This window comes from Eptatretus burgeri, chromosome 4 (assembly GCF_056783735.1).
Source record: "Eptatretus burgeri isolate ZD-2024b chromosome 4, Ebu_testis_v1, whole genome shotgun sequence".
NCBI lineage: Eukaryota > Metazoa > Chordata > Myxini > Myxiniformes > Myxinidae > Eptatretus > Eptatretus burgeri.
Genome location: NC_140964.1, coordinates 121,817,734 through 121,843,605, shown reverse-complemented (window position 1 = coordinate 121,843,605; position 25,872 = coordinate 121,817,734). Strand labels below are relative to the sequence as shown.

Sequence of the window (25,872 nt, the reverse complement as noted above, 5' to 3'; positions counted from 1 at the left end):
ACTGGGAGCAGATCACAGTTTAGTTCCAAAACTGGGAGCAGATCACAGTGTAGTTCCAATACTGGGAGCAGATCACAGTGTAGTTCCAATACTGAGATCAGATCACAGTGGAGTTCCAATACTGGGAGCAGATCACAGTGTAGTTCCAATACTGGGAGCAGATCACAGTGGAGTTCCAATACTGAGATCAGATCACAGTGGAGTTCCAATACTGGGAGCAGATCACAGTGTAGTTCCAATACTGGGAGCAGATCACAGTGGAGTTCCAATACTGGGAGCAGATCACAGTGGAGTTCCAATACTGGGAGCAGATTACAGTGGAGTTCCAATACTGGGAGCAGATCACAGTGGAGTTCAAATACTGGGAGCAGATCACAGTGGAGTTCCAATACTGGGAGCAGATCACAGTGGAGTTCCAATACTGGGAGCAGATCACAGTGGAGTTCCAAAACTGGGAGCTGATCACAGTGTAGTTCCAAAACTGGGAGCTGATCACAGTGTAGTTCCAATACTGGGAGCAGATCACAGTGGAGTTCCAATACTGGGAGCAGATCACAGTGTAGTTCCAATACTGAGATCAGATCACAGTGGAGTTCCAATACTGGGAGCAGATCACAGTGTAGTTCCAATACTGGGAGCAGATCACAGTGGAGTTCCAATACTGGGAGCAGATCACAGTGGAGTTCCAATACTGGAAGCAGATCACAGTGGAGTTCCAAAACTGGGAGCTGATCACAGTGTAGTTCCAATACTGGGAGCAGATCACAGTGGAGTTCCAATACTGGGAGCAGATCACAGTGTAGTTCCAATACTGAGATCAGATCACAGTGGAGTTCCAATACTGGGAGCAGATCACAGTGGAGTTCCAATACTGGGAGCAGATCACAGTGGAGTTCCAATACTGGGAGCAGATCACAGTGGAGTTCCAAAACTGGGAGCTGATCACAGTGTAGTTCCAAAACTGGGAGCTGATCACAGTGGAGTTCCAATACTGGAAGCAGATCACAGTGGAGTTCCAATACTGGGAGCAGATCACAGTGTAGTTCCAAAACTGGGAGCTGATCACAGTGTAGTTCCAATACTGGGAGCAGATCACAGTGGAGTTCCAATACTGGGAGCAGATCACAGTGTAGTTCCAATACTGAGATCAGATCACAGTGGAGTTCCAATACTGGGAGCAGATCACAGTGTAGTTCCAATACTGGGAGCAGATCACAGTGGAGTTCCAATACTGGGAGCAGATCACAGTGGAGTTCCAATACTGGAAGCAGATCACAGTGGAGTTCCAATACTGGGAGCAGATCACTGTGGAGTTCCAATACTGGGAGCAGATCACAGTGGAGTTCCAATACTGGGAGCAGATCATAGTGGAGTTCCAATACTGGAAGCAGATCACAGTGGAGTTCCAATACTGGGAGCAGATCACTGTGGAGTTCCAATACTGGGAGCAGATCACAGTGGAGTTCCAATACTGGGAGCAGATCACAGTGGAGTTCCAATACTGGGAGCAGATCACAGTGGAGTTCCAATACTGGGAGCAGATCATAGTGTAGTTCCAAAACTGGGAGCTGATCACAGTGTAGTTCCAATACTGGGAGCTGATCACAGTGTAGTTCCAAAACTGGGAGCTGATCACAGTGTAGTTCCAAAACTGGGAGCTGATCACAGTGTAGTTCCAATACTGGGAGCAGATCACAGTGGAGTTCCAATACTGGGCGCAGATCACAGTGTAGTTCCAATACTGGGAGCAGATCACAGTGGAGTTCCAATACTGGGAGCAGATCACAGTGGAGTTCCAATACTGGGAGCAGATCATAGTGTAGTTCCAAAACTGGGAGCTGATCACAGTGTAGTTCCAATACTGGGAGCTGATCACAGTGTAGTTCCAAAACTGGGAGCTGATCACAGTGTAGTTCCAAAACTGGGAGCTGATCACAGTGTAGTTCCAATACTGGGAGCAGATCACAGTGGAGTTCCAATACTGGGCGCAGATCACAGTGGAGTTCCAATACTGGGAGCAGATCACAGTGTAGTTCCAATACTGAGATCAGATCACAGTGGAGTTCCAATACTGGGAGCAGATCACAGTGGCGTTCCAATACTGGGAGCAGATCACAGTGTAGTTCCAAAACTGGGAGCTGATCACAGTGTAGTTCCAATACTGAGATCAGATCACAGTGGAGTTCCAATACTGGGAGCAGATCACAGTGGAGTTCCAATACTGGGCGCAGATCACAGTGGAGTTCCAATACTGGGAGCAGATCACAGTGGAGTTCCAATACTGGGAGCAGATCACAGTGTAGTTCCAATACTGAGATCAGATCACAGTGGAGTTCCAATACTGGGAGCAGATCACAGTGGCGTTCCAATACTGGGAGTTAAATTTACTCTTCTCTGTAGCAATTGACAATGTATGTTCAGCCATCAATACATACATATACTCCAGTCCACCACCCAGAAATTCATCAACCCCTTCTATTTCATCTCAACCGCAATACAGTAAACCCATGTAATAAGTCATATAATGAGCTTCAAACATGTCACACTTGTGCCAGTTATCGCATTATATTTGTTGGATCTCATTGTTGGTGATGTCAGGATGAATTAACATTTCATAATAAAATATTTATCTCTTTTGGTTCCACATGGCACGTTTGCGAACCAGTCTTGCATCAGGCAAAGCTACATTTATTGTCACCACACTCCGTTTTTAGATCACCTGGAACGTAGTTCTGGGGAGCTCATGGGATTGTGCGTCGTCCATACGTCCATCCACAAATACTTTCAACTTCTCTGAAACCACACATACGATTTCGATGAAACTTTACCACAATGTTCATCATCTGTGATGCACTAAAGTTTGTTCACGACATTAAAAAAAATTGGGGTCCAATGGGTTCTTCGGGGGGGGGGGGTTGCCCACAAAAATACCCGCCTGAAACCCGTTTGCCCGCCTGAAACCACACACACAATTCTGATGAAACATGATGACAATCTTTATCACCCGTGATGTACCAAGGTTTGTTCACGGCATTAAAAAAGTCCATAGGTATTTACTTTCTTCTCCGTTACATATTTCGTTGGGTCATCCATGCCTATCAGTGCTTTCCCTGGTCATCTTACCCAGCTGCGACCAAGTGAGTGCCCAGGGGTATTGCCCCTATGTTTCTGTCTGTTCGTTCCCTTATATCTTGTATATCATGAGAACTTATCATTGTGGGGCCAGCAAGCTTAGCAGACATAATGGAAGCTTCATGGGGAGTGTCATTAAATGGGGGGGGGGGCGCGAATTTGATGGGGGAGGGTGATCTTTGTAACGGCTTACATGATTGCAATCAAACTTAGCACACCTAATGGGGAGTATGGGTGGGCTATTCATGTCAGGCAGAGAGGCCCCACTGCTACCAACCATGGCTTGGATAATGGAGGCCCCTGGGGTATTTATGTTAATTAAAAAATATATATTAACAGTTATAAATTTTTCACTTTAGGGGGGAATTTGGAATGGGGGAAGAGGGCGATGGGATCTCTGTAACAGCTTGAATAATTGCCACTAAACTTGGTGGGGAGAGGGAAGGCCCCACGGTGGGTTTATAATGAAAACATGAAGTTCTTATCTTGAATAGATTTTGAGATTTAAGGGGAGTATTTGGAATAGGGGGCGGGGGCAGGGGGTGGGGGGTAATCTATTTAATCATGGCCAAACTTTTCAAGTATAGTGTAGGTCTCATGGTCTTTGTTTGTTGTTTTCAGAATAGTGAGGGGCATATCTTGTGGATCCCCCCCCCACTGAGACCCCATATACCTAGCACATGACACCTGTCATGGCTTTAACTCATTGCATCGTACACACACATCCACAAAGATTAATCAAATTTTCAAAAATCAATTTGCTTCAATATTTCTTGTTAATTATTGTATCATACATGGTGGAATGTGCAAATAATGTTGGCCACATGTAAATGGTTGAAACGATAATTGATGTGATAGAAAAATTGTAAAACTACAAAATTCTGAACACAGAGCAACAGAGCAGGCTCATCATCGAGCTACTGCTTCTTGTTTGGTGAAGCAAAGTCGTTTCTTATTGGCTACTCAGATCTGCTTTCCTTACCCCTCCGCTCTCCACTTAATACCCATGCCAGGTATTTACCAAGTTATCTCAAGTTCCCATCATCTTGGTTTCTTCTCGCAGGAAAACAAAGTAGCTTCACAGCCATCTAGATGGCATGATGGCCTTGGCCCTAGAGGTACGCACACTCACCTCTAAGTCGTTTAGCCTGGGTTTGAATCCTGACCCAGCTAAACTCCTATCCTGGTGTTTCACAGGTTGGGAGATTCATCAATGTGTGTGCCATCCCTTGGACGGATGTTAAACCGGGTATCTCATCTGCCAGCATTCATTGGTAGATGCTAAAGATCCCCCAGTGTCCTTTATAAAGAGTAGGAAAGTTGTCACCAGCACCATGAACAAATTACAAAAACCTGCCCAAACATACACAGGGCATTGCATCAGTGGCACAACCACAATCTCAGCCAATGATATTACTCTACAGCATTGTTCTGCAAATGAAAGAAGAACAGCCATCTAGCTATGTCATTTATTTAATGTATAAATTTAAGCAGTTTGATTAAGGACAGTTTCCTGAAAGGTTCCAATGCAACCCAGGTGTATATTCATTGACGACGACTTTTACATTTGGTATTCTGGCTCAGCTGGACTCATTCCAACAGACAGTTGCAAGCCTCACCTCATTCGTAGGCCCCTCAACAGATGGCTCAACATGAGTAAGTCCACATTCATCTAAGATAGGCTCTGTTACGGCGATTATAGCTCTCTCGGCCTGGCAAACTCATGATATCTGCTTTTGACAACTTTCCAGTCACTCACCAAATGCATTCGTGATACACACTGTTATCAATAATATAATGTCAAATCTCTCATCGAGTTACCAGCCCACACGTGAATGAAAATTTCCATCAAGTTGATCATTTCCATGTGGTTATCTGTGACAAAATCCACGAAGGCAACGCATGCATGTGCTGCATCATGGAATTATGTCTGTCTTGCGAGATATTTTATGTATTTGGTCCACTGTGACGCATCTGTTTCACACTGCGCATCTGAAGCAGCTCGATTCAGAGCATTGCTTCCAATTTGAGGGTTTAAAAAAAATTAAAAAAGTTGTGGTTTTATAATATAACGAGAAAGCATCTTCAAATACAAAGCTCATCCACATCTGCTTTGTACTCAAACTAAACTTGGTGAAAACAGCAGTTAAAAAAAAAATGTATAACATTAATTAGTGATCTCCATATTCTCATAATAAAGGTTTGTTTAAATTTTGATGACAAAGCTCAAATGGTAAAAAAAAACGTTATGGTCTGGACAGACACACCGAAGCTCAAATAGTAAATAAATAAATAAATAAACAAACATGGAAGTGATGACAAAACTTGGCCGTCTCACACAGTGGCAGACGAGCTGAGGCCTATTTATACTTACTATGACTTTTCCCTTTGACATTTTGGCCCAAATATTAATTAGTCTTCTCCATATTCTCATAATAATGGTTTGCTGAATTATGCCCTGGATGGACGCACGCACACACAAAATTGCGAAACCCCATCACCTGCTACACGAGTGGTGGGCCAATAAGTGATCGTGCAATCACTGCATCACATGTCGGGTCAGCACTTGCTGAGAACAATTCTGTAACACTACGTGTGAAGTTTCTGCATTCGCCATGTTTGATCAGCTCTTTAACATTATTATCCAAACGAATGCAGCTTGATGCACGTGCGTTTAATCCACTCACAATCATTCCATTCATTGCAAGGACAAGGATTTTGTATTTACACTTTTACCCTGACTTCTATTGGGCAGGAGGTGAACGCAAAAAAACGTATTCATCAGACTGTTGTTTATATATTAGCGTGTGTATCGTAATTGGTTTCTTTCTTTCCTTTCTTTCCCAGCTCCAGCAATGCTTCTCCACTCCCCCCTCTTCCTCCAATCCCCACTTGTCAGTCATCATCCATCAACAAAAATCACTGTTTCTCGTTTCGCTGGCTCTACATTTTCATTTTACACGCTCTTCTCCTCTCTTGTTTCATTATTCTGCTCCTCCTGTTCCTGGGACAGTATACAGAGTGGAAAGACAACTCGGTAAGGTTCACCATTTCTTGATTTACGACAAAGTTATCTCTTCTCCTCTCTTCTCCTTTTCCACCCAATGATTCTCCAAAGCGAAATTCCCGGTAGTCCCAGGCAATGAGATTTTCCACTCAGTATAATAAAGTTACCTGTACATATAAGCTTTATGGGTTACAAAATGGCTATTCTTCTCCACCTCAATGGGCATGAAAAGAAAATGTTGGAAGAACAGAAGCTGTATCTAGAAAAGTAGAAAACAGGAGGCACCTCTCACGATGTTTGAAAAGCTACCGTACATACAACATGCATGCAAAAACCTATTTGATGATATTATTTGATATTCTGCAACAAATATATTTTTCATTGCATTCAATTTCTATAAATATCATTCGAGGGTTCTTGAACGTCTCATTGAATCAACTTGAATTATTAATGCAGATAATCGAGCTTTATCGCTTTGTCATTAATACTGTTGTTGTTTTTTGTTGTTTTTTTTTTCTAGCTTGTGCTGACATGGAGAATAAAAGAAAGCACTGCAACTTATTTTGCAGAAAAGGTTCTTCCTTTATCCATTGCATCTAGAAATCACTTGTGCTTTTCCAATTCTAATTCGTTCGGTTGTCAAATACGTTTCATTCTCATGAAGTTGAAATACGAATCATCTCCCCCTATTAATTTGACATCTCTACTTTTTACTATCTATAAATAATCCATCACCAAAACTACGCTGGATTATTCACCTTCATTTGATGGGATGCATTTGGGTCTCACTCACATCGTGTCGTCGTCACACCATTTAAAATTGTGACACGTGTCCGCGTTTTCTGAGGTTCTAACTTGTGTTCTTTACCTTTTCAGCAAACTCAAGAACTGAAACAAGCAATGTCATGTAAGTAATGTCTCTGCGGCATGTTTCCGAATGATGCATTGGCATCTATGATAATCTGCCAGTTATTTTAGGTGGTGGTGAAACGATCATTCATAGTGATCAGTTGACCGCAATTTCTTGTGTATCAGGATATCGGTGAAAATCTCAATCCAAGTGTGTTAGCGAAAAATCAGGGAGACAAATTGGCAAAAGCCAATTTTCCTCATGATATGCCAAGGAAGATTACCATTTGAACAACGCATCTTTAAGCATGTGTAATGTGCGAGAGAGAGGAGGACAAGTCAACTATGGAACCAGTTAATCACAGTACTGTGCACAGAAAATTTAGAACGAGAGTGAATCGACGGCAGAGATTTTAAATGCAATGTTTTGCTTTTTCAATTACAGATGAAAGAGTAGAAAATTGACCAGAATGAAATTTGCTTTTCAACAGTAAAAAAAAGAGAGCAGCAACTAAATCAGTGGTTCCATCTCCAACCTTGGGGTAGTGACCCCAAATGGGAAAAGATGAAATTGGCAATGATTAGAAAAAAATGGCGTCATGAAATCACCGAGCAAGGTGCTTTTTATTATCATGCTACATTTATAGTGGGTACATGGCCCACTTTGTTCAGAATATCATTTGTGACCTTCAAGAGGGCAATATCAGTGCTGTGTAACTGCTTCAACACAGACTAGAAGAGTTCTAAAAGAGAATGTTGGTGCAGGTATTCAAGAAGCTAAACAATGTATTTTATAATCTGAGAGCTGATAGGAGTGTGTTAACCACCATTGGAAGTGAGGGGTGGTCCTCAACTTGTCTGCTGACATCGACCGACGCGAGTCCTCACAAATACTAGCATTCCATTGTATTCTAGCAGCCAGTTGGCAATAGCAAATTCTTGAAGTTTGGAGATAAAATGTAAAACTGTAAAAGAGAAACAGGTAGATCTAACTTTGAAGATGGATTGCATCCATGAAGTGAAGGTTTTTTCATGATGGGGATTGTTATAACTTGTTTAATTGAGGATGGAACTGCCAATGATGCAACGGAGCAACTGATTATTTTTGATGAAAGTAGTGTACAGTACATCAGTCCAGGTCAAATTTGATTCATCTACGTATTTTGAGGTAACATTAAAAAAACGAGAATGGCACTTGGTCGAGCGCATACCTCCATCAGGCTGAACAGTTTACGTTTTGTAAACCCACTGATAGTCCGGATCTGGATCCAGACCTGAACCAAAATCTAATTGGTTTGTTCTTTGTCACCTACCCATCTCATCCAACAAGCTTTGTCATAACTTATGCACAACGTTTTTTAATATCATCCAACAAAATCGTTTTTGGGTCCATCTCTCAATGGGGAAGAATCACTTTAGAATTTTAAAAATTCTCGTTCAGGATCCAGATCCGGATCTTCGCCAAAATCGAATCATTTCGTTCTTGTCACACACCCAAACTGTCCACCAAATTTCGTCCAAATCCGTCCACAACCTTTTGAGATATTCTGCTCACAGACAAACAAACAAACAAGCAGTCATAGACTGGTACTTACGAAATCGTCAACTTGACCTCTGACCTTGTCTAATAAAAGCTGTCTCTCGAGAAGGTAGCGACGCAAACCAGAAGTTTCTTCGATGATTCTGTATCAAACCATCAAAAATCGAATGTTTGACCTCACTGTGACCTTGACCTTTGACCGATTTTGACCAAAATCTAATCAGCACGAGCCATCACCCTCCTGAATCAGGTGGTGTAATTTGACATTGGTAGCTTCTTCCGTTCTCGAGTTATCATGCCTACAAACAAACACAAACATACACACACAAACACAAACACAACCAGAGGACGGAAGTGATCAATATACTTACGAAATCTTCAGATTTCATAAGTAACAAGAAAGATGTCGTGCATAGCACGATACTTGCAAAATCCATAAAACAAATTTGACCTCAAAAATAATTGGTGATTGAATTCAATGACCAAATATGAAAATCTTCTTCAAATGTCAAGTGAATCGGATGAAAAAATGACAATTTTAGAAATCCAGACTATGTTGACCTATAAATTTGAACAGAATTTTCATATCTGATGTGGACCTCCAAAACAATTGGTGGTTGAATTCAGTAATCAGATATGAAAATCCTATTGAAATTTAAAGTCAATTCGATGAAAATTGAGGATTTTAGAAAGTTGAAAAAGTTGAACTTTGGCCAATGATGACCTTTTGAACTGAAAAATAAAGAGCATTCTCTTGGACCACCAACTCCATTTGGTGAAGTTTCGTGAATATCGGTTTAAAATTGTGACATGTAGGCGATTGAAGGTGAGCGGACAGACAAACAGCAGCGATCAACATACTTGTTAAAAAAAAATTGCCAAGTAACGCACAAGACCAACCAATACACTTGAAAAATCTTCGATTTTTGCAAGTAATAAACAAACAGCCAGACAGGTCTGGATCCAGGTGAAAACATAACCCCCGTCCACCCGAGGTGGCGGAGGTACTAAATGGGCAGTTCCGCAAGATCATGCACAAAACTTCTGAAATGTCCCTCAAATATGCAGTGCTGAATGAGATGGATTAGAGACAGTGATTGAAGTCACATTGATGGCAAGGACATTGGCAAATTCTCAATATTTTGACTAACACTGATGATATGTCACAGCTACCGAAATGGAAGACAGGATGAAAATGATGATTGCACAAAGAGACCACAGCCTTCCTGTAGCTCATCTTACTCCCCACAAAGGTAGGCAATTCTCACCAATTCTTCCTTTGAATCCCCTCCTACCTCCTATTGTTTAGCTCTCACCTCTTCTACTGTATTTTCACGCAAAGCCTCCTCCACAGCTCAACCTCCTCTGTACTTATCCTTTTGAAATACGGGTACTACTCATACTAATATTGTTTTCACTCTTTGCTCATTATTCCAATTCTGATCATCTTACTACTTCTATTAGTACCATTGATATTAACTGGCAATATATTTGTATATTTGCAAGATTTATCCTCTATTTCTTCCCCCCCCCCCCACCCCCTTTATCATTCAGAGGACTGTACTGCTTTATAATCGATACATCAAAAATGTCACGTTGGCGAGTAGTCGAGATCAAGACTCAGCATCACATGGATGCTTTGTTTTTAATCCCAAGATCATTTCAAGCCAAAATAACCTCAAAAAATTAACGGAAAGAACACAATCGGCAACTATTTTCTTTACCGACGCTTGATAACCACACAACAAGAAGCCTCTCCACCGTGGCAGTCACTGGGGGCATTCATGTCGGGGATGTTGGTTTATCCAAGAGTTCTTTCACTGATCGTCCATTTCTGTAGCTTCATCAATTTTCTAGAATTTTCTTGCTGCAGATAATTATTAACAGCCTATTTTTCAATGTACGATTGGCTGGCCATTCACTATCTGCGCCAAGCCAACGTCCTATCCACGGATGTGTTCTCTCGTTGCTGCAAATTAACGTCTTTATAGCAAAGCGAGTCACACTCCTCAATGTGGGGCTGCTGCTCTGGACATTTCTTTGAATCATCTTGCAAACTGATGAACTATTGAATGCGTTCCTTTTTAACGTTCATAGAAATGGTGTTGCCAGAATCCATCTGCACGGATTTTTTCTGCTCCTGAAGATCAGTTAACTTTTGGATTAACTGGCCTTGCTAAACCAGTCAACTTGTCAGCCTCGAGTGAAAACCTTCCCCAGGAGAGCAGAACATCTTACTTTGGACTAATCCATCAATACCTTGGACTGATGTATAATTTCAGACTTGAGAACTTCATCTTTCATGTGTGCTGTAGTTATTGCTGCCATTTTCATTTACAGTTGTCTGAGCCTCGTGGGGGAGTTTGTACAATAAATAAATCACATGCAGAACAAAGACATTGGTGTACCTTAATATGAATTGAAAGGACAAGAGATGGAGACAAAGGACAAATCATCACAGTAACCAGGATCTGAATTTGGGATCCCAACATCATGAGTTATGGCTTCAGATGGGAACACGAAACAAGCCAACTCAAATTTTCTTTTGTTCATTTTCACTCTTGTAGTTTCTTCTATCTTGATTATTGTTTTCATATTCCTGTTTACAATTGATCTTGTGTTCTTTTGCCTCGTTAAAACACTCGTTTTGAGTTTCATGTCAGCATTTACACAGGAAGCGGTTTAGTGTGTGCTTTTCTCAGATGATGTAACTATTTTCTTTATTTGCACATGAGGATTTTTACCCCAACTGCTGGCAGGATGGCCTAGAGGTACGCACACTTGATCCTAAGCTGTCTAGTATGGGTTTGAATGCTGACCAACTACAAACTGCCATTCTGGTGTTTCACAGACAGGGAGATTCATAACTTGTGTGTGTGCCATCCCTCGGATGGATGTTAAACTGGGAGTGCCATCTGCCAGCCTCAATCTGACGGAGTGGCTACAAAGTCCCGATGCACACAGTAAGAATTTAGTTAGAATTTATCTGAATGCTTCCCTCCATTCTCCGCACAAATTTTCATTTTTATCCATGTTCTTCTGGACATCTTCTTCCATGTTGAGGGTTGGAGGTCACAAAAGCCTGACAGCTGTTTTGAGTTCTTCAACTGTCTAGAATCAGCTATCCTGATATCTTCAACTATCCTGATCAGAATCAGCTATCCTGCAAAGAATCGGCTATCCTGCTAAGATTCAGCAATCCCGATATAATCAGCTATCCAGCTCAGGATCAGCTATCCTGCAAAGAATCGGCTATCCTGCTAAGATTCAGCAATCCTGATATCATCAGCTATCCAGCTCAGGATCAGCTATCCTGCAAAGAATCGGCTATCCTGATATCTTCAGCTATCCATCTCAGAATCAGCTATCCTGCGAAGAATCAGCTATCCAGCTCAGAATCAGATATCCAGCTCAGAATCAGCTATCCTGTGAATAATCAGCTGTCCTGATATTTTCAGCTATCCATCTCAGAATCAGCTATCCATCTCAGAATCAGCTATCCATCTCAGAATCAGCTATCCATATCAGAATCAGCTGTCCTGATATCTTCAGCTATCCAACTCAGAATCAGCTATCCTGCGAAGAATCAGCTATCCTGATATCTTCAGCTATCCAGCGAAGAATCAGCTATCCTGCTCAGAATCAGCTATCCTGCTCAGAATCAGCTATCCTGCTCAGAATCAGCTATCCTGCTCAGAATCAGCTATCCTGCTCAGAATCAGCTATCCTGCGAAGAATCAGCTGTCCTGCGAAGAATCAGCTGTCCTGCTCAGAATCAGATATCCTGCTCAGAATCAGATATCCTGCTCAGAATCTGATATCCTGCTCAGAATCAGATATCCTGCTCAGAATCAGATATCCTGCTCAGAATCAGCTGTCTTGCTAAGATTCAGCTATCCTGCTATGATTCAGCTGTCTTACCCCCCCCCCCCCCTTCAGCTTAAGATGTCCCCCTTACCAGTACACTGGTGCTCATTTTGCCAACCTTGGAAGGATGACAGGTTGAGTCAACCTCCTGGTGTATTTTAATTCAGCGGCCAACGGGGCTTGAACTCAGGACCCTAGGATCCCAAGCCACCACCCTAACCACTAAGCCAACACCAGGCTTAGCTATCCTGCTAAGAATCAGCTATCCTGATATCTTCAGCTATTCTGCTAAGAATCAGCTATCCTGCTAAGAATTAGCTGTGCTGCTAAGAATCAGCTATCCTGCTAAGAATTAGCTGTGCTGCTAAGAATCAGCTATCCTACTAAGAATCAGCTATCCTGCTAAGAATTAGCTGTGCTGCTAAGAATCAGCTATCCTGCTAAGAATTAGCTGTGCTGCTAAGAATCAGCTATCCTGCTAAGAATTAGCTGTGCTGCTAAGAATCAGCTATCCTGCTAAGAATCAGCTATCCTGCTAAGAATCAGCTGTGCTGCTCAGAATCAGCTGTCCTGCGATCTTCAGCTATCCTGCTAAGAATCAGCTGTGCTGCAAAGAATCAGCTATGTTGCAAATAGTCAGCTATCCTGCAAAGAATCAGCTATCCTAAGAATCAGCTATCCTGCAAAGAATCAGCTATCCTAAGAATCAGTGTTCCTGCTATCTTTAGCTATCCTGCTATCTTTAGCTATCCTGCAAAGAATCAGCGATATTGCAAATAGTCAGCTATCCTACAAAGAATCAGCTATCCTAAGAATCAGCGATCCTGCTATTTTTAGCTATCCTGCAAAAAGATGTTGCAACTTGTTGAAAGCACATTATGCTGTCGCAGTTAGAGAATATCTCGACGACGAATTCAGTGGACAGTGGATTGTATGTGGATTTGAGATAGTGTGGCCTCCTCGAAATGCAGACTTAACAACATGTGACAACTCGCTTTAGGGCATTGTGAAAGAGGAAATTTCTCATCTCCACCATTGAAAATTATCCATTCCTCCAAAACTGATTTTTTTTCCTCCTTTCCTTTTGTGTGTTTTACCAGGTCCTATCACGGAAGTACTATCATGGGAAAGTCGAAGAGGTAGTGCATTTATCCACAATATAGTGATGGTGAATCATGAAAAACGAGTGCAGATCAACAGAATGGGCATCTACAGGGTATATGCACAGGTGAGAGGGAGAGAAAGTGGAAGTGGAAGAGAGAGTGAGAGTGAGAGTGAGAGTGAGAGTGAGAGTGAGAGTTATCCACAATATAGCGACTGTTAAAACACACACACACACACACACACACACACACACACACACACACACACACACACACACACACATACACACACACACACACACACACACACACACACACACACACACACACACGTCTTTAAAATACTTGTGCAACTTTGAACTTTCATAACTTTTGATGTACACATGACAGAAATAAACTGTCAATATTGCAAGAAAGAATAATTCACAAAGTTTTTACTCAATACAGTTTTTTTAGGCTTCCAATTTTTCGGTTTCAGCATAACCACAATCGTTCAAAATACATCGTTCAATCCGATTTTCCAACTTGTTGAAAGCATTCCACAGTTACTGCTGGGTAATTTCATGAATTGCATTTGTGATCACAGCCCGAAGTTCATCCAAAGAATGTGGTTTTGATGAGAAAACAAAAGTTTCACGTCGGCCCATTAAATGTACTCCAATGGGGACAGTTCAGGCAAACGAGGTGGCCAAGCAATTGGTCTACGTCTACGTCTACGTCTACGTCTACCGATGCACTTGTCGAGAAGGACATCATTCGAGAACCGTCACACATTCCAAGCATATTGGCAGGGAGCCTAGTCTTGCTGCTACAAGGTGATATGTGATAGATGTAATCGTCGTAGTTCAAGAACCAAATGCGGTAATTTCATGATGTTGAGTTCTTTGGGTCGACTCACTGAAATATCAGGCGTTGCCCAGGGAATTTCATCGAAATATGCATTTAAATATTTCCTGCATGACAAATTGAGGAACGTTGGCCTGATGGTTTCGTATGAATTACCAATTTCAGGCATTGCAAAATGCATTTGGACTGCTATCCTTTCTTTTAACTTCTTTTTGTTCATTTTTTTAAATGTAAATATAACAAATCACAACAACCTCACATACGATCTATACAAAACATATTCCTCCATCATTCCTGGGGATAAGCACAAGACCTAATCGAGACCTGAAGGTCAATTATCTGATTTTATTTGGGGTCAATTAAAAAAAAATCGAAACACAGATCTCAACCTTTCTCTGGATGAAAGAGGAGGCTGAGCAAAGTTTGGTTGCACTGGTTCCTGAAAGCTCCGAATGCATAAACGAACAAACAAACAAACTTTCTTCTTTACATATCATTACCCAGCATTGCACAGGAAGAGAAAAGTGAATAAGTAACACTTTGTAGCCAAAGGAAATTTGGACATTGTAATATCCTCCACCACCACCACCAGGTGAAGCTACATGGTACACATTTACATAGATTTACATGGTACATGGTAAACCCTTCCCCCCATACCACCATGTGAGGCCACAGAAACATAGCCGATATTATCCCCCCCCCCCAACACAGTTGTATTTGTACCCCAAGTTTGGAGTTTGTAACTTAAAAGCTGTGGCCGTGCAAAGAAGAGACAGAGAGACAGAGAGACAGAGAGACAGAGAGACAGAGAGACAGAGAGACAGAGAGACAGAGAGACAGAGAGACAGAGAGACAGAGAGACAGAGACAGAGACAGAGACAGAGACAGAGACAGAGACAGAGACAGAGACAGAGACAGAGACAGAGACAGAGAGAGAGAGAGAGAGAGAGAGAGAGAGAGAGAGAGAGAGAGAGAGAGAGAGAGAGAGAGAGAGAGAGAGAGAGAGAGAGAGAGAGAGAGAGATTTTTGATCTTTACAGGTATAGATTGTGGATGGGGACACATTTTCTTAATTTGCACTCTTTCTCTAAATGATGAATGTCAAGGTCATATGGTGGTTCAAATAAAATATGCCATCATTGGATCATGGGCTCAGGGTAAGTCGCGGACGATCACTAAGAGCAAGCCTCCTCCGGCCAGCGGCTTACACTTGGCGATCGCTTTGAAATCGCAGATACCTCGTTATTATGATTATTATTATTATTTACCATAATTGTCATTATGTACCAATTTCATTATTATTTCCATTAATATCATCACGAGCAGAGTACCCACTCAACGGGCAATCTTGTTCCAAGCATGCAAAACGTTGTTCTGATGCATACCTTTACTTGGGCGGTGTATAGGCAATAGAACACTGCCTCGATTGCTTCTGAAAAAAAAAAAAACCTGGGTTATGTACATGAAGCAAAAACATGCATACTGCTTATGTGCATGTATAAACATCATGGTTATAAAATCTCGGATTATTCAAATTGCACTAGCCCATCTGCTTTCAATTTGCCATTTACAGTTTGTTTGTCATGTGTACATCAAAAGTTATAAAAGTTCAAAATTGCACAAGGAATTTATGAACACCGTGTGTGTGTGTGTGTGTGCGTGTGCGTGTGCGTGTGCGTGTGCGTGTGCGTGTGTGTGTGTGTGTGTGTGTGTGTGTGTGTGTGTGTGTGTGTGTGTGTGTGTGTCATTTCTCATCCATTAACTACCCCAGTTGTCACACAGGCCTCCAGGAATGGGTAGTCTTCAAAAGTACCAAAGATTTTTTTTTAAAGAATGTCAAAGTTAGTGTGCACACGTAAACTACCTACCATCCACACCAGCTAATATCCCATACACCCTATCTCCAATGCATCTAGGTACCTATCCAAATCCCATATAAAACGTATCCACCCCTCTGCTCCACCTTTCCTGGGAGACCATTCCACGCATTAACCACTCTCCGACTGAAAGGCCCCTACGGTAAAACTGTCAAAACTCTCATCTTCTTTACCCTCAAGCTATGCCCCCTGGCCCAAACATTGTCCATTCTGCTGAAAAAAAAACTCGACTGCACCTGTCTTGTCCACATCAGTTCGTTATGTTAAACATCTCAATTAGATCCCCCTTGCAATCGCCTCTCTTCCATTGTATAAAGTTCTGTCGCCTTCAAATGTTCCTCATAGCTTAGTCGAGCTAACCCTGGAATCAATCGAGTCGCTCGATGCTGTACCCGCTCAATGTCAACTACATAGATGTGGTAACCAAAACTGCACACAGTATTCCAGATGAGGCTTCACTAAATTCCTCGTGTAAAAAGTACCTCTAAATTTATAATTTATCCCCCTATGAATACATCCCAAAACCCTGTTTGCTTACCTGTACTACCTGGCGTTGTCCTGTCTGCTTACCTCCCCGGGATCTATCATCACCCCCCAGATCCTTCTGTGTGACACGCTCCAAAATTGCCCCTTGTATCATGTCATCTCCATTTTCATTGTTCTTCCCCATCCCCAACACCTTACATGTGTTTAGGTTAAACTGTATCTGCCAATCTTTTGCCCAATCTTGTTTTTTTTTTTTAATACATGGCCAAGGCTCATGGAAGAGCTAGATCTATGCAAGTACCAATACTTTCCTGAATCTGATCACCACCCCCTCTGCTATCAACCTTACCTCCAAGCTTTGTGTCATCAGCAAATTCAGAATGCAGATTTCACCCCACCATCCAAATCGTTGATGTAAATAATGAATAGTAATGGTACCAGTACCGATCCCTGAGATCCCCTACTACTTACATCCTCCCAGCCAGACAACCTCACACTCACAGCCACTCTTTGCTTCCTATCACAAAGCCAGTTTCTAATCCAGTTAGTTACCCAACCAGCCATTCCACAAGCCCTAAACTTGGCTAACAACCTCCTGCGTGATACCTTATCAATTGTCTTCTGAAAGTCGAGGTACACGACATCCACTGCACTTCCTTCATCCACCCAATCAGAAATTACTTCATTGAACTCCAATAAATTTTTTTAACAAGATCTCCCTTTGGTAAATGTATGCTGACTATCTTTAATTAGTTTGAAATTATTCAAATGGTTCCCTCTCTGTTCCTTAATTATCATCTGCAACACCTTCCCCACCACTGAAGTCAAGCTAACAGGTCTATAGTTCCCTAATTATTCTCTGGAACCTTTCTGAGCTCGTGTTGTTACATTCACTACCCTCCAATCCTCTCGTACCTGTGCTGATTCTAACGTGCTGTGAAAGGTATCCGCTAACATCACACTTATCTGATCTGCCACCTCCTGCAATACTCGCGGATGCATATAATCCGGTCCTGGAGCTAATGCTCATCCCTCATTTTTTTATCTGTTTCTTCACTTCCTCGACCCCGACATGGATCTCTTCTAAAATCCCTGACTCACCCCCGAGATCGATCCTCTCCACGATTGGAAGTTCCCCTGACTGTTCTCATGTGAATGTAGAAACAAAATAATTAATTAATAATCCTGCCGTCTCACCCTCATCGTTCACCAATTCTCCTGTGCTGCTCCTCAATGGGCCCACACTCCTCTGAACCAATATTTTACCTCTTATATATTTAAATAATGTCTTGTTGTTTTGTTTAATTTTTTTGGCTAGATGTCCTTTTCATATTCCATTTTGATTTACCAATTAATTTTTTAACTAGTCTATGTTGCCTCCTGCACTGATGTATGTGGGGCTCTAATCCTGTTGTTTTGTATATAATGAATACCTTCTGCTAATCCTTAATTACACTACGAACACCCTTGTTCAACCATCCTGATCTCTTTTTGCCTCTACCTTTACACCTCGCTGGAATGTACTCACTCTGCACCATACATATTTACTCCTTCAAGGTCACCCATTTCTCCATTGCAGCCTGCCCTGTCATTAACTTTACCCAATCTAAGTCTCCCAAATCACTTCTCATCCCATCAAAGTTTGCCATCCTAAAATCTAACAACCTTACACCACTATCTCCATCTTCACATCTCAATAATAGAGTTGCTCTTACTATGTTGTGGTCGCTTGACCGCAGATGCTCTCCCACCTCCACCTCATCCACCGTATTGGGATCGTTACTTAAAAAGAGGTCCAATGCTGCACTCCACCCCTCCCCCACCCCACGTGGGTTTTTGTACAAACTGGGTTAAAAAGCAATCCTCGACTTTGAGAAAATCCTCAAAACTGCTCTGCCCTTTCCATTGTTCCTGGACCCAATCTATTCCTGACAAGTTCAAATCCCCCATCATCAGTATCCTGAATTCTTCACATATCCATCTTTCCTGCTCTTCTCTCACATCAAGAACCCAAGAAAAGCATCCTTCAACTATCTTACGATTCTTCCAATCTCTATCCACACAGAATCCTCTCCATTAATTCCCTCCTTAATGTCCTGATCTATCACTCAGAAATGACCACACCTCCTCAATTTTGTCTTTACTTTCACACCTATAAACCCTGTACTCTTGAACTCCCATCCTCCAGTTGGATTTCTCATTCAACCACATCTCATTTACAGCAACGATGTCATACCCGAGCTTTCGCCATCAATCACAGCCTCCAGCTCTTCCATCTTTCCATCCTGGCATTCGTGGACAACACATTCAACCTTTCCCTTCCAGTAACTACCTCCTGCTAACCCAACCCTCCAACCACATCCCCAGTTTCTATTCTAAAAAAAGTCCAAATTTCTTTCTCAAGAACCGCCGTGAATCTCGCCACCCCCTTCTCTCTTAAGCACCTTGCCACCTGACCACATACATTCACTATGACCAGGCAGGGATCCCCACGTACTCACAAACCCAAACCCCTATGCTCTACACCACCCCTCCAACCACTGGTTAACTATCAACAATCACTCTCCTACAGAAATCTACATTGACTCCCACCCTTGGTAGAGTCCCTGAAGAAAGTACTTTGCACCCCAAATTCTGTAAATGTTTCCCCAAAAATTAAAATCGTTTCTTCAACTGTTCTGAAAAGATCCTCCCCACATCATTACCCTCCACATGCACCACCACCAATGTTGTGGCCAACAACCCCCAAAAAACTTAATTCAGCATTCCATCAATATCCCCCCACCCCTTACCCCCTTAAAACGACACAAAACTCTACTTTTCGTATCATTGTGACAAAATAGCGAGTCCATATATTCAATACTCTCATCCCCGACAAAAGCTAACCCCCTGGTCACCTCCTCTCCCCTCCCTATCCAACTTCCACAATCAGGCACACACGCACCACCACCCCCAACATCACACTACACTCTTCGAGCACACTCACAGTTTCCCATCACTCGTTTCACCCGCAAACTCCCTTCACCAACCACAACCACAACACCATCACCCCCGTTTGAACCCCATCCAGCCCCCCCACCTCACCAACCAGAGCACCCCCACGTGCACAGCTCACCACCCCACGCTCTCACCCTTACTCATCACACCCAGACTGTCGCCCGCCCCGTCTGCAACTCCAACTCCAGTCTCAAATAACTTTTTTACATCATCAAACTTATGGCTTTTGACTAAAATTTTAAGTGATGTGAAAAATTCCATGAGATCTCGATCATATGCGATAAAACCAGACTACTTCAGTTTAACAGGTATGATGTTTCAAAATCAATCGCTTAATTAAAAAATCTTCCTTTAAATAATATAATCCTATATGCCTGGTGTTGGGTTCATGGTTAGGGTGGTGGGCTTGGGATCCTAGGATCCTGAGTTCAAATCCCACTCGGTGATTGAATTAATACCAGGTGGGGTTGACTCTGCCTGTTATCCTTCCAAGGTCGGCAAAATGAGTGCCAGCTTGCTGGTATCCTGTGTCGGAGTGGCAACCCGTCCAGGATTGTGCCCACTCGCCCAGGAAACTGCTTAGGTAGAAACAATGCTCTTCACAGAGGATGGTCCCAATGGATGGATGGGTGGGGTTGACTCAGTCTGTCATCCTTCCGAGGTTGGCAAAATGAGTGCCAGCTTGCTGGTATCCTGTGTCGGAGTGGCGACCCGTCCAGGACCGTACTCCTTACCAAGGAAACTGCCTCGGCAGCACGATGTGCCTTTCCGGCATGAACGGAATGGTGTTCAACTATTAATATAATCCTGTACTTTTCATCACGCGTGATATTTTAATTTCTCCTAATCATAACATTTCCTATAATCTCCCACAGATCTCACTACGGTGTAAAGGAGGTAAAGAAGCCATAAATGTTTATCTCCATCGCCATCATCACACCAACAAGACTACCTTCCATCAACAGGAACTTATCCACAGCTCAAGTCCACCATGTGCGGTTAAAGGTCCTTCTTCTGTCAGCCCCATCACTTTACATGGCATGTTTGAGCTCCAAAAGTTAGACGAATTACAGGTTCAGGTCACAAAGCCAGAGAGAGTGATAGCAAATGAACAGAACACATTTTTTGGTATAATGTTTGTTTCAGAGCCTAAAACGAAACAGAATTACTAGAAATTAATTTTCTTCTTCTTTCTTCTTGTTGTTGTTCATGGTTTTTCAGGATACAGTGTCATAATTCATCAAGGTTAAAAAAAAATGAAAAGTAAAACAAACAAAAAATAATAATTCTGCTTACAAAACTTTACTCTGACAAAATGTACATAAAACGTGCGTGGTTTTGTTTTTTTTACATACAAAGATAATCTATTTACTTGAATATGAAAGGTGTGTTTAATTTAATGCAATTTGGATATATTTTATATGAATAAAACTTGCTTTTTCACTGCGGTTCCATCTCACAAACAATGAACAATTTGTTTTAGGAAGTTTGTTTTGGTTTTATTTTAAAGTTGGTTAAACATTATATTGCAACGGTCCACATCGTTCGAGCCGGTTGCTCGGTTCAAATCCAGTGAGTCGCGGAGCGACCACGTCAGCCACCCACCGTTGTGTTACCGTGCCGATTGGAATCTCTGTGCCAAGCAGGTGACACGCCGAGGTGAACGCGAGACGGTTCTTATCGTTTGGCCAAGCAACCGATGTCCAGGTGAGGCCGAACCCTTCGCGGTGCAATACCGCAGCCAATTTCTATCTCAAACATATTTCCTCCCGCCCCCCCCCCCCGCGCCCCCAACCGCCAGATGAAACCATCGCGAGCAAGCAGGATGAGCCATAGACAAAGTCCATTCAACAAATGTATTCGTGTGTTAGACAGCAGGGTTCGCCAGGCCCCAACCCGTTGCGATGCTTGATGGCAGCAATGCCCAGCATCATGGATGCAAGGAGGGTGAGGACACAGTCCTTCTGGGGCAGACATGACAACGATAGGCAAAGGAGGCGTGGTTGATCAGGAGGTGTGGCACCAATCGGTGCACCATCCTGGTGTTGATCCCTCGTATCTCCTGGGCATCTCCCACACTTCCGCCCGATGTATGCGCTTTTATAACCTCTGGCCCCCACCTCGAGCGGTGACTTACTTCACCCTTCCTGGCTCAATTGCTATTGGCTGACAGCCCAGCCTGAGGGCGGGCAGAGACCCTTGACCCGGCCGTGCCAATGGCGTCAGAGGCTCCATTAGTCTCGGCCTTGCTTTCCTGCCTTAACTATGGCCGAGCAAACACCTCCAAAGCACATTTAACAGTGAGGCCGAAGGTAAGAACATGAACTAAAGGTCAAATGGGATGTGATCTAATTTTAGATACACTGGGGTGGGTTTCACGGCTCTTGTATGATTTAGCGATGCATGTCCATTTTGACATTTAATGATTTCTCGTTCATGCTAAACACTCAAAATGGGAATAACTATGCCATACAGGATTAAACATTTTATTAACCCCTAAGATCCATATCCACAACAATATCATATTTCGACAGAGTCTCAAGGAAAACAATAACGGGAAACAACACTTTCTAGATCTCAGTCTCTGGAAAATCCCCTTTATTTATTAGCTGATGACTAAACCTTCCACTGTGACATCCCTTTTCCTTCAGACAGGAAGGCTGCAACGTCTTCCCTCTCTTCAGACCTTGAAAAAAAATCACAAGCTGGTCACACACTTGGAATATGCCTTTTAATCCTGACAAATCGTCCACTCTCAATATCTCTCTTTTCCGTTCTTTCTCTCACAGTCTTATCTCTCTTTCTCACTCTTCGAAAGGACCATCTGGCAACCCCCATCCCTCCCTGTCTCCATTCATTGGGACCATACTCTGTGCAGAGTGTTGTTGCTGCCTCAGCAGTCTCTTTGGCTGGTGGGTACAATCCTGGACGGGTCGCCACTCCCGACACAGGATACCAGCAAGCTGACTCATTTTGCCGACCTTGGAAGGATAACAGGCAGAGTCAACCCCACTTGGTATTCATTCAACAGCCGAGGGGAATTTGAACTCAGGATCCTAGGATTCCAAACCCACCACCCTAACCGTTATGGCAACACCAGGCATACTTGTACAAAGTTTGATTTAAATCCCTTCAGCGGTTCTCAGCTATCTCATTTTTACCTGACATGACCTTTGAACTCTTGACCACATAATCCAATCAATTTTCTTAGTAATCCTCTTAACGTTGTCACTAACTCTTGGGGTCTTACTATCAGCCATAATCTTTTTTGCGGAAACCACATTTCAAAGTTGGCTTCAAAAGGCCACGAGGCATCCTCTGTCGTACAAAGCCCTTCCTTGACACACCTGAACTCCTATCCACCTGCAAGGCTTTCATCCATGGCTTGATGGAGGACTGCTCTCCCCTCTGGGCTAGAACCTCTGCCTCACACCGTGCTCAGCTTGATGTAGTGGAAATCGAAGCCTTCAAGGTCATTGGAATCTCCCATGATGAAGCTGAGTCGATGGGCCCATCACTTTCCCATTGCAGACAAGTTGTTGGTGTCTCTGTCCTCTTTCACCTCCTTTCTGGTCTTGTACCATCTGCTCTTTCTGTGCGTTACCCCACCTCCAGGTTTCACATGGTCCACCATCAACCCCCTTCTGGTAAAACTCCCCAAATCCACAATCACAAGTCACCTCCACTCAAACATTCCTCTTTTTTTTCCCCACCTGTGGAATCAACTTCCACATCCTCTTCAATCTCATTATTTCCACCAGGTCTTGAAGACAGATCACAATCTCAGATCGTCCCCCATCCACAACCATGATCTTTTCCACCCCAGTTGACCTCCCCACCCCCAAGCCAACCTCTTTCCAAATTCCAGTTTTCCCTTCCCGAGTCTTTGCTTGATCTATATCCATCTTGTGCACCCTATGCGTCCTCCCCTACTCCTCTTTCCTCTCCACATCCCTCACTTGGTCAAGTCTCCCTCCATTTTGTCCATCAACCCTGTTGTTGGTGTTCTCCCTCTTTTTCTGTGTTGCTTTTGTTCTGTTGTGTCCGCTCGCACTTCTGACTTTGTAAACCAAAAATACAACAACAAAGGCTGTAAAGAAAATATAAAAGATAAAGAAAGGCCTTTTTGAATTAGAAGTTTTTAATATATATATTTTTTTAAACCGAGAAGCAGACTCAGAACCTTTGCTGGCAATTCCAGTGTTAATGTTGGATTAGTGGAATGAATACAGAGATAAGGCTGGTTACACAGGGAAGGGACGACTGCCTAATGCTCCGTTTGTTCAAAGTAGTGAAAGTCAATCTGTTGAGAATCGAAAATAAAGAGAGTTGCATCTCGAATCGTGTTGGTTGAAGTTCAAGCTGCTGAATGTGGACGAGTTGCAATTGTCCGACTGATGACTGAGGACGGTGGCAACGAAGGCGTTGCAGTCATCAAAACGTTCCGGTAGTTATTTTGTGGTCAAGGGCATCAACAAGTGTTTGTTATTGTGTGGTCACGATATATAAACGCAACGTTATTGAGATTTGTCGGTTGCATAAACAGAGGATTTAAAATTAAATTTTGAATCAATCAACACGTTAAGATTGCAAACCACATCAACAGGGACAACCGATTTCTTATCTCACGACGATGAATGATCGTGAACAAAAAAAAAAATCCCCCAAAAAAAATCATCAGAAGTTGAGTGATGTTGAAGGAATCCAAAAGCAGTCCCGAACGGCGAACGCCACCCTTAGACGTACCACCTCATTGAACCTTCATTTAAATTGAAGTTCCGCAAACTGGAGGTTCTTGGAAGCATGATGAAGTATTATTTGTTCTCCGTGCCTGTTGTTTGTGTCCTTTGTGACATCCTTTAAAATAATAAGATTCCTGTTTGGAATGATTTTCAATTTTGATTGTCAAGCAGGCAGACAGAGTAAAACGTATTATCTCACTCCTTTCTGCACATGTGTGATCAGGACGATTTCAGAGGCAAGTAACGGCAAACTTCTCCTCCATGTTCCAATTTGTAGGGGGGGGAGGGGTTGTATACATCGCCGAGATTTGTGGGAGAGCTAACGCGCCAAACGGATCAGGACGTAACAGACAAAAACAGGACGCAAAACACGCATGCATGGAGAAAAGGAAACTCCAAGGAGGAAAAACTGGAAAATTAGGTGGGATTTGGGTGGGGATAACGAGGGTAGAAAAGATCGTGGCTTTGGATTGGGGGCAATCTGAGGTGGCGGTGAACAGCTGTCTTGAAGACCTAGAGGGAAGAATGACATTGAAGAGGATGCGGAAATAGGTTACACGGGTGGAAAAAAAAAAGAGCAACAAATGAGTGGAGGTGAGCAGTGATCTTGGATTTAGGTAATTTAACCAGAATGGGGTTGATGGTGGACCGTGTGAACCCTGCAGAAACCTGGGTGGACAAAGCACAGACAGAGCAGAGGTTGCAAGACCAGAAAGGAGGTGGTACAAGACAGAGAGACCAGCGATCTGTCTGCAAGGGCATAGTGATAGGCCCATAGACTCAGCTTTATCACAGGAGATTACAATGATCTTGAAAGTCTTAGTTTCCACAACATCAAGCTGAAGAAGATGTGAGACAGGGAGACCAGACCAGAGGAGACAGCATTACTCAATGAATCTGCAGAGGAAGGTCTTGCCAGTGGATACGAGCCATTTAAGGACTTCGTACGACGGAAGATGCTCACTCGGCGGCTGGCTTTGGAGGCCAACTTTGAAATGTGCTTTGCCCAAGAAAGATCGTGGCTGATAGTGAGACCCAGGAGTTTGAATGACTGAACCTCCTCAGGAGGATTGTTAAAAAAAAAAAAGTGCAAAGAAAGTATGTAGGAGGGTTTGCCAGACAGTTCTTTCAGAGAGAGATCGTGAAAGTGTGAGATTTGTCAGGATTGAAAGACATATTTCCGAGTGTTCGATCAGCTTGTGATAATTTTTTCAAGGTCTGAAGAGAGGGAAGTGGCTGCAGCCGTCCTGTCTGAAGTATGAGGGATGTCATGGCAGAGGGTGGAGTCATCAGCAAATCGATAAAGAGGATTTTCCAGAGAATTGGAGGTATCATTGATGAAGATCAGGAATAGGACTGGGCCCAGAACACTGCCTTGGGGCACTCCAGTCTTGACAGGGAGAGTAGATGAAAGGATTCCGCTGACT

The 25,872-nt window shown here is 42.8% G+C and overlaps 1 protein-coding gene across 1 annotated transcript in view; it reads left to right on the top strand.

Moving 5' to 3' along the window:
• Window positions 1–21,333, top strand: part of LOC147029003 (uncharacterized) — a 50,520-nt gene extending 29,187 nt beyond the window's left edge. Inside the window, exons 3-8 of the mRNA XM_085879916.1 lie at window positions 5,980–6,169; window positions 6,660–6,713; window positions 7,016–7,046; window positions 9,698–9,781; window positions 13,496–13,623; window positions 20,579–21,333. Of these exons, the coding sequence (XP_085736042.1) occupies window positions 5,980–6,169; window positions 6,660–6,713; window positions 7,016–7,046; window positions 9,698–9,781; window positions 13,496–13,623; window positions 20,579–20,875 (784 nt within the window). The 3' untranslated portion in view covers window positions 20,876–21,333. The remainder of the gene's footprint in view (window positions 1–5,979; window positions 6,170–6,659; window positions 6,714–7,015; window positions 7,047–9,697; window positions 9,782–13,495; window positions 13,624–20,578) is intronic.
• Window positions 21,334–25,872: the final 4,539 nt, after the last annotated feature.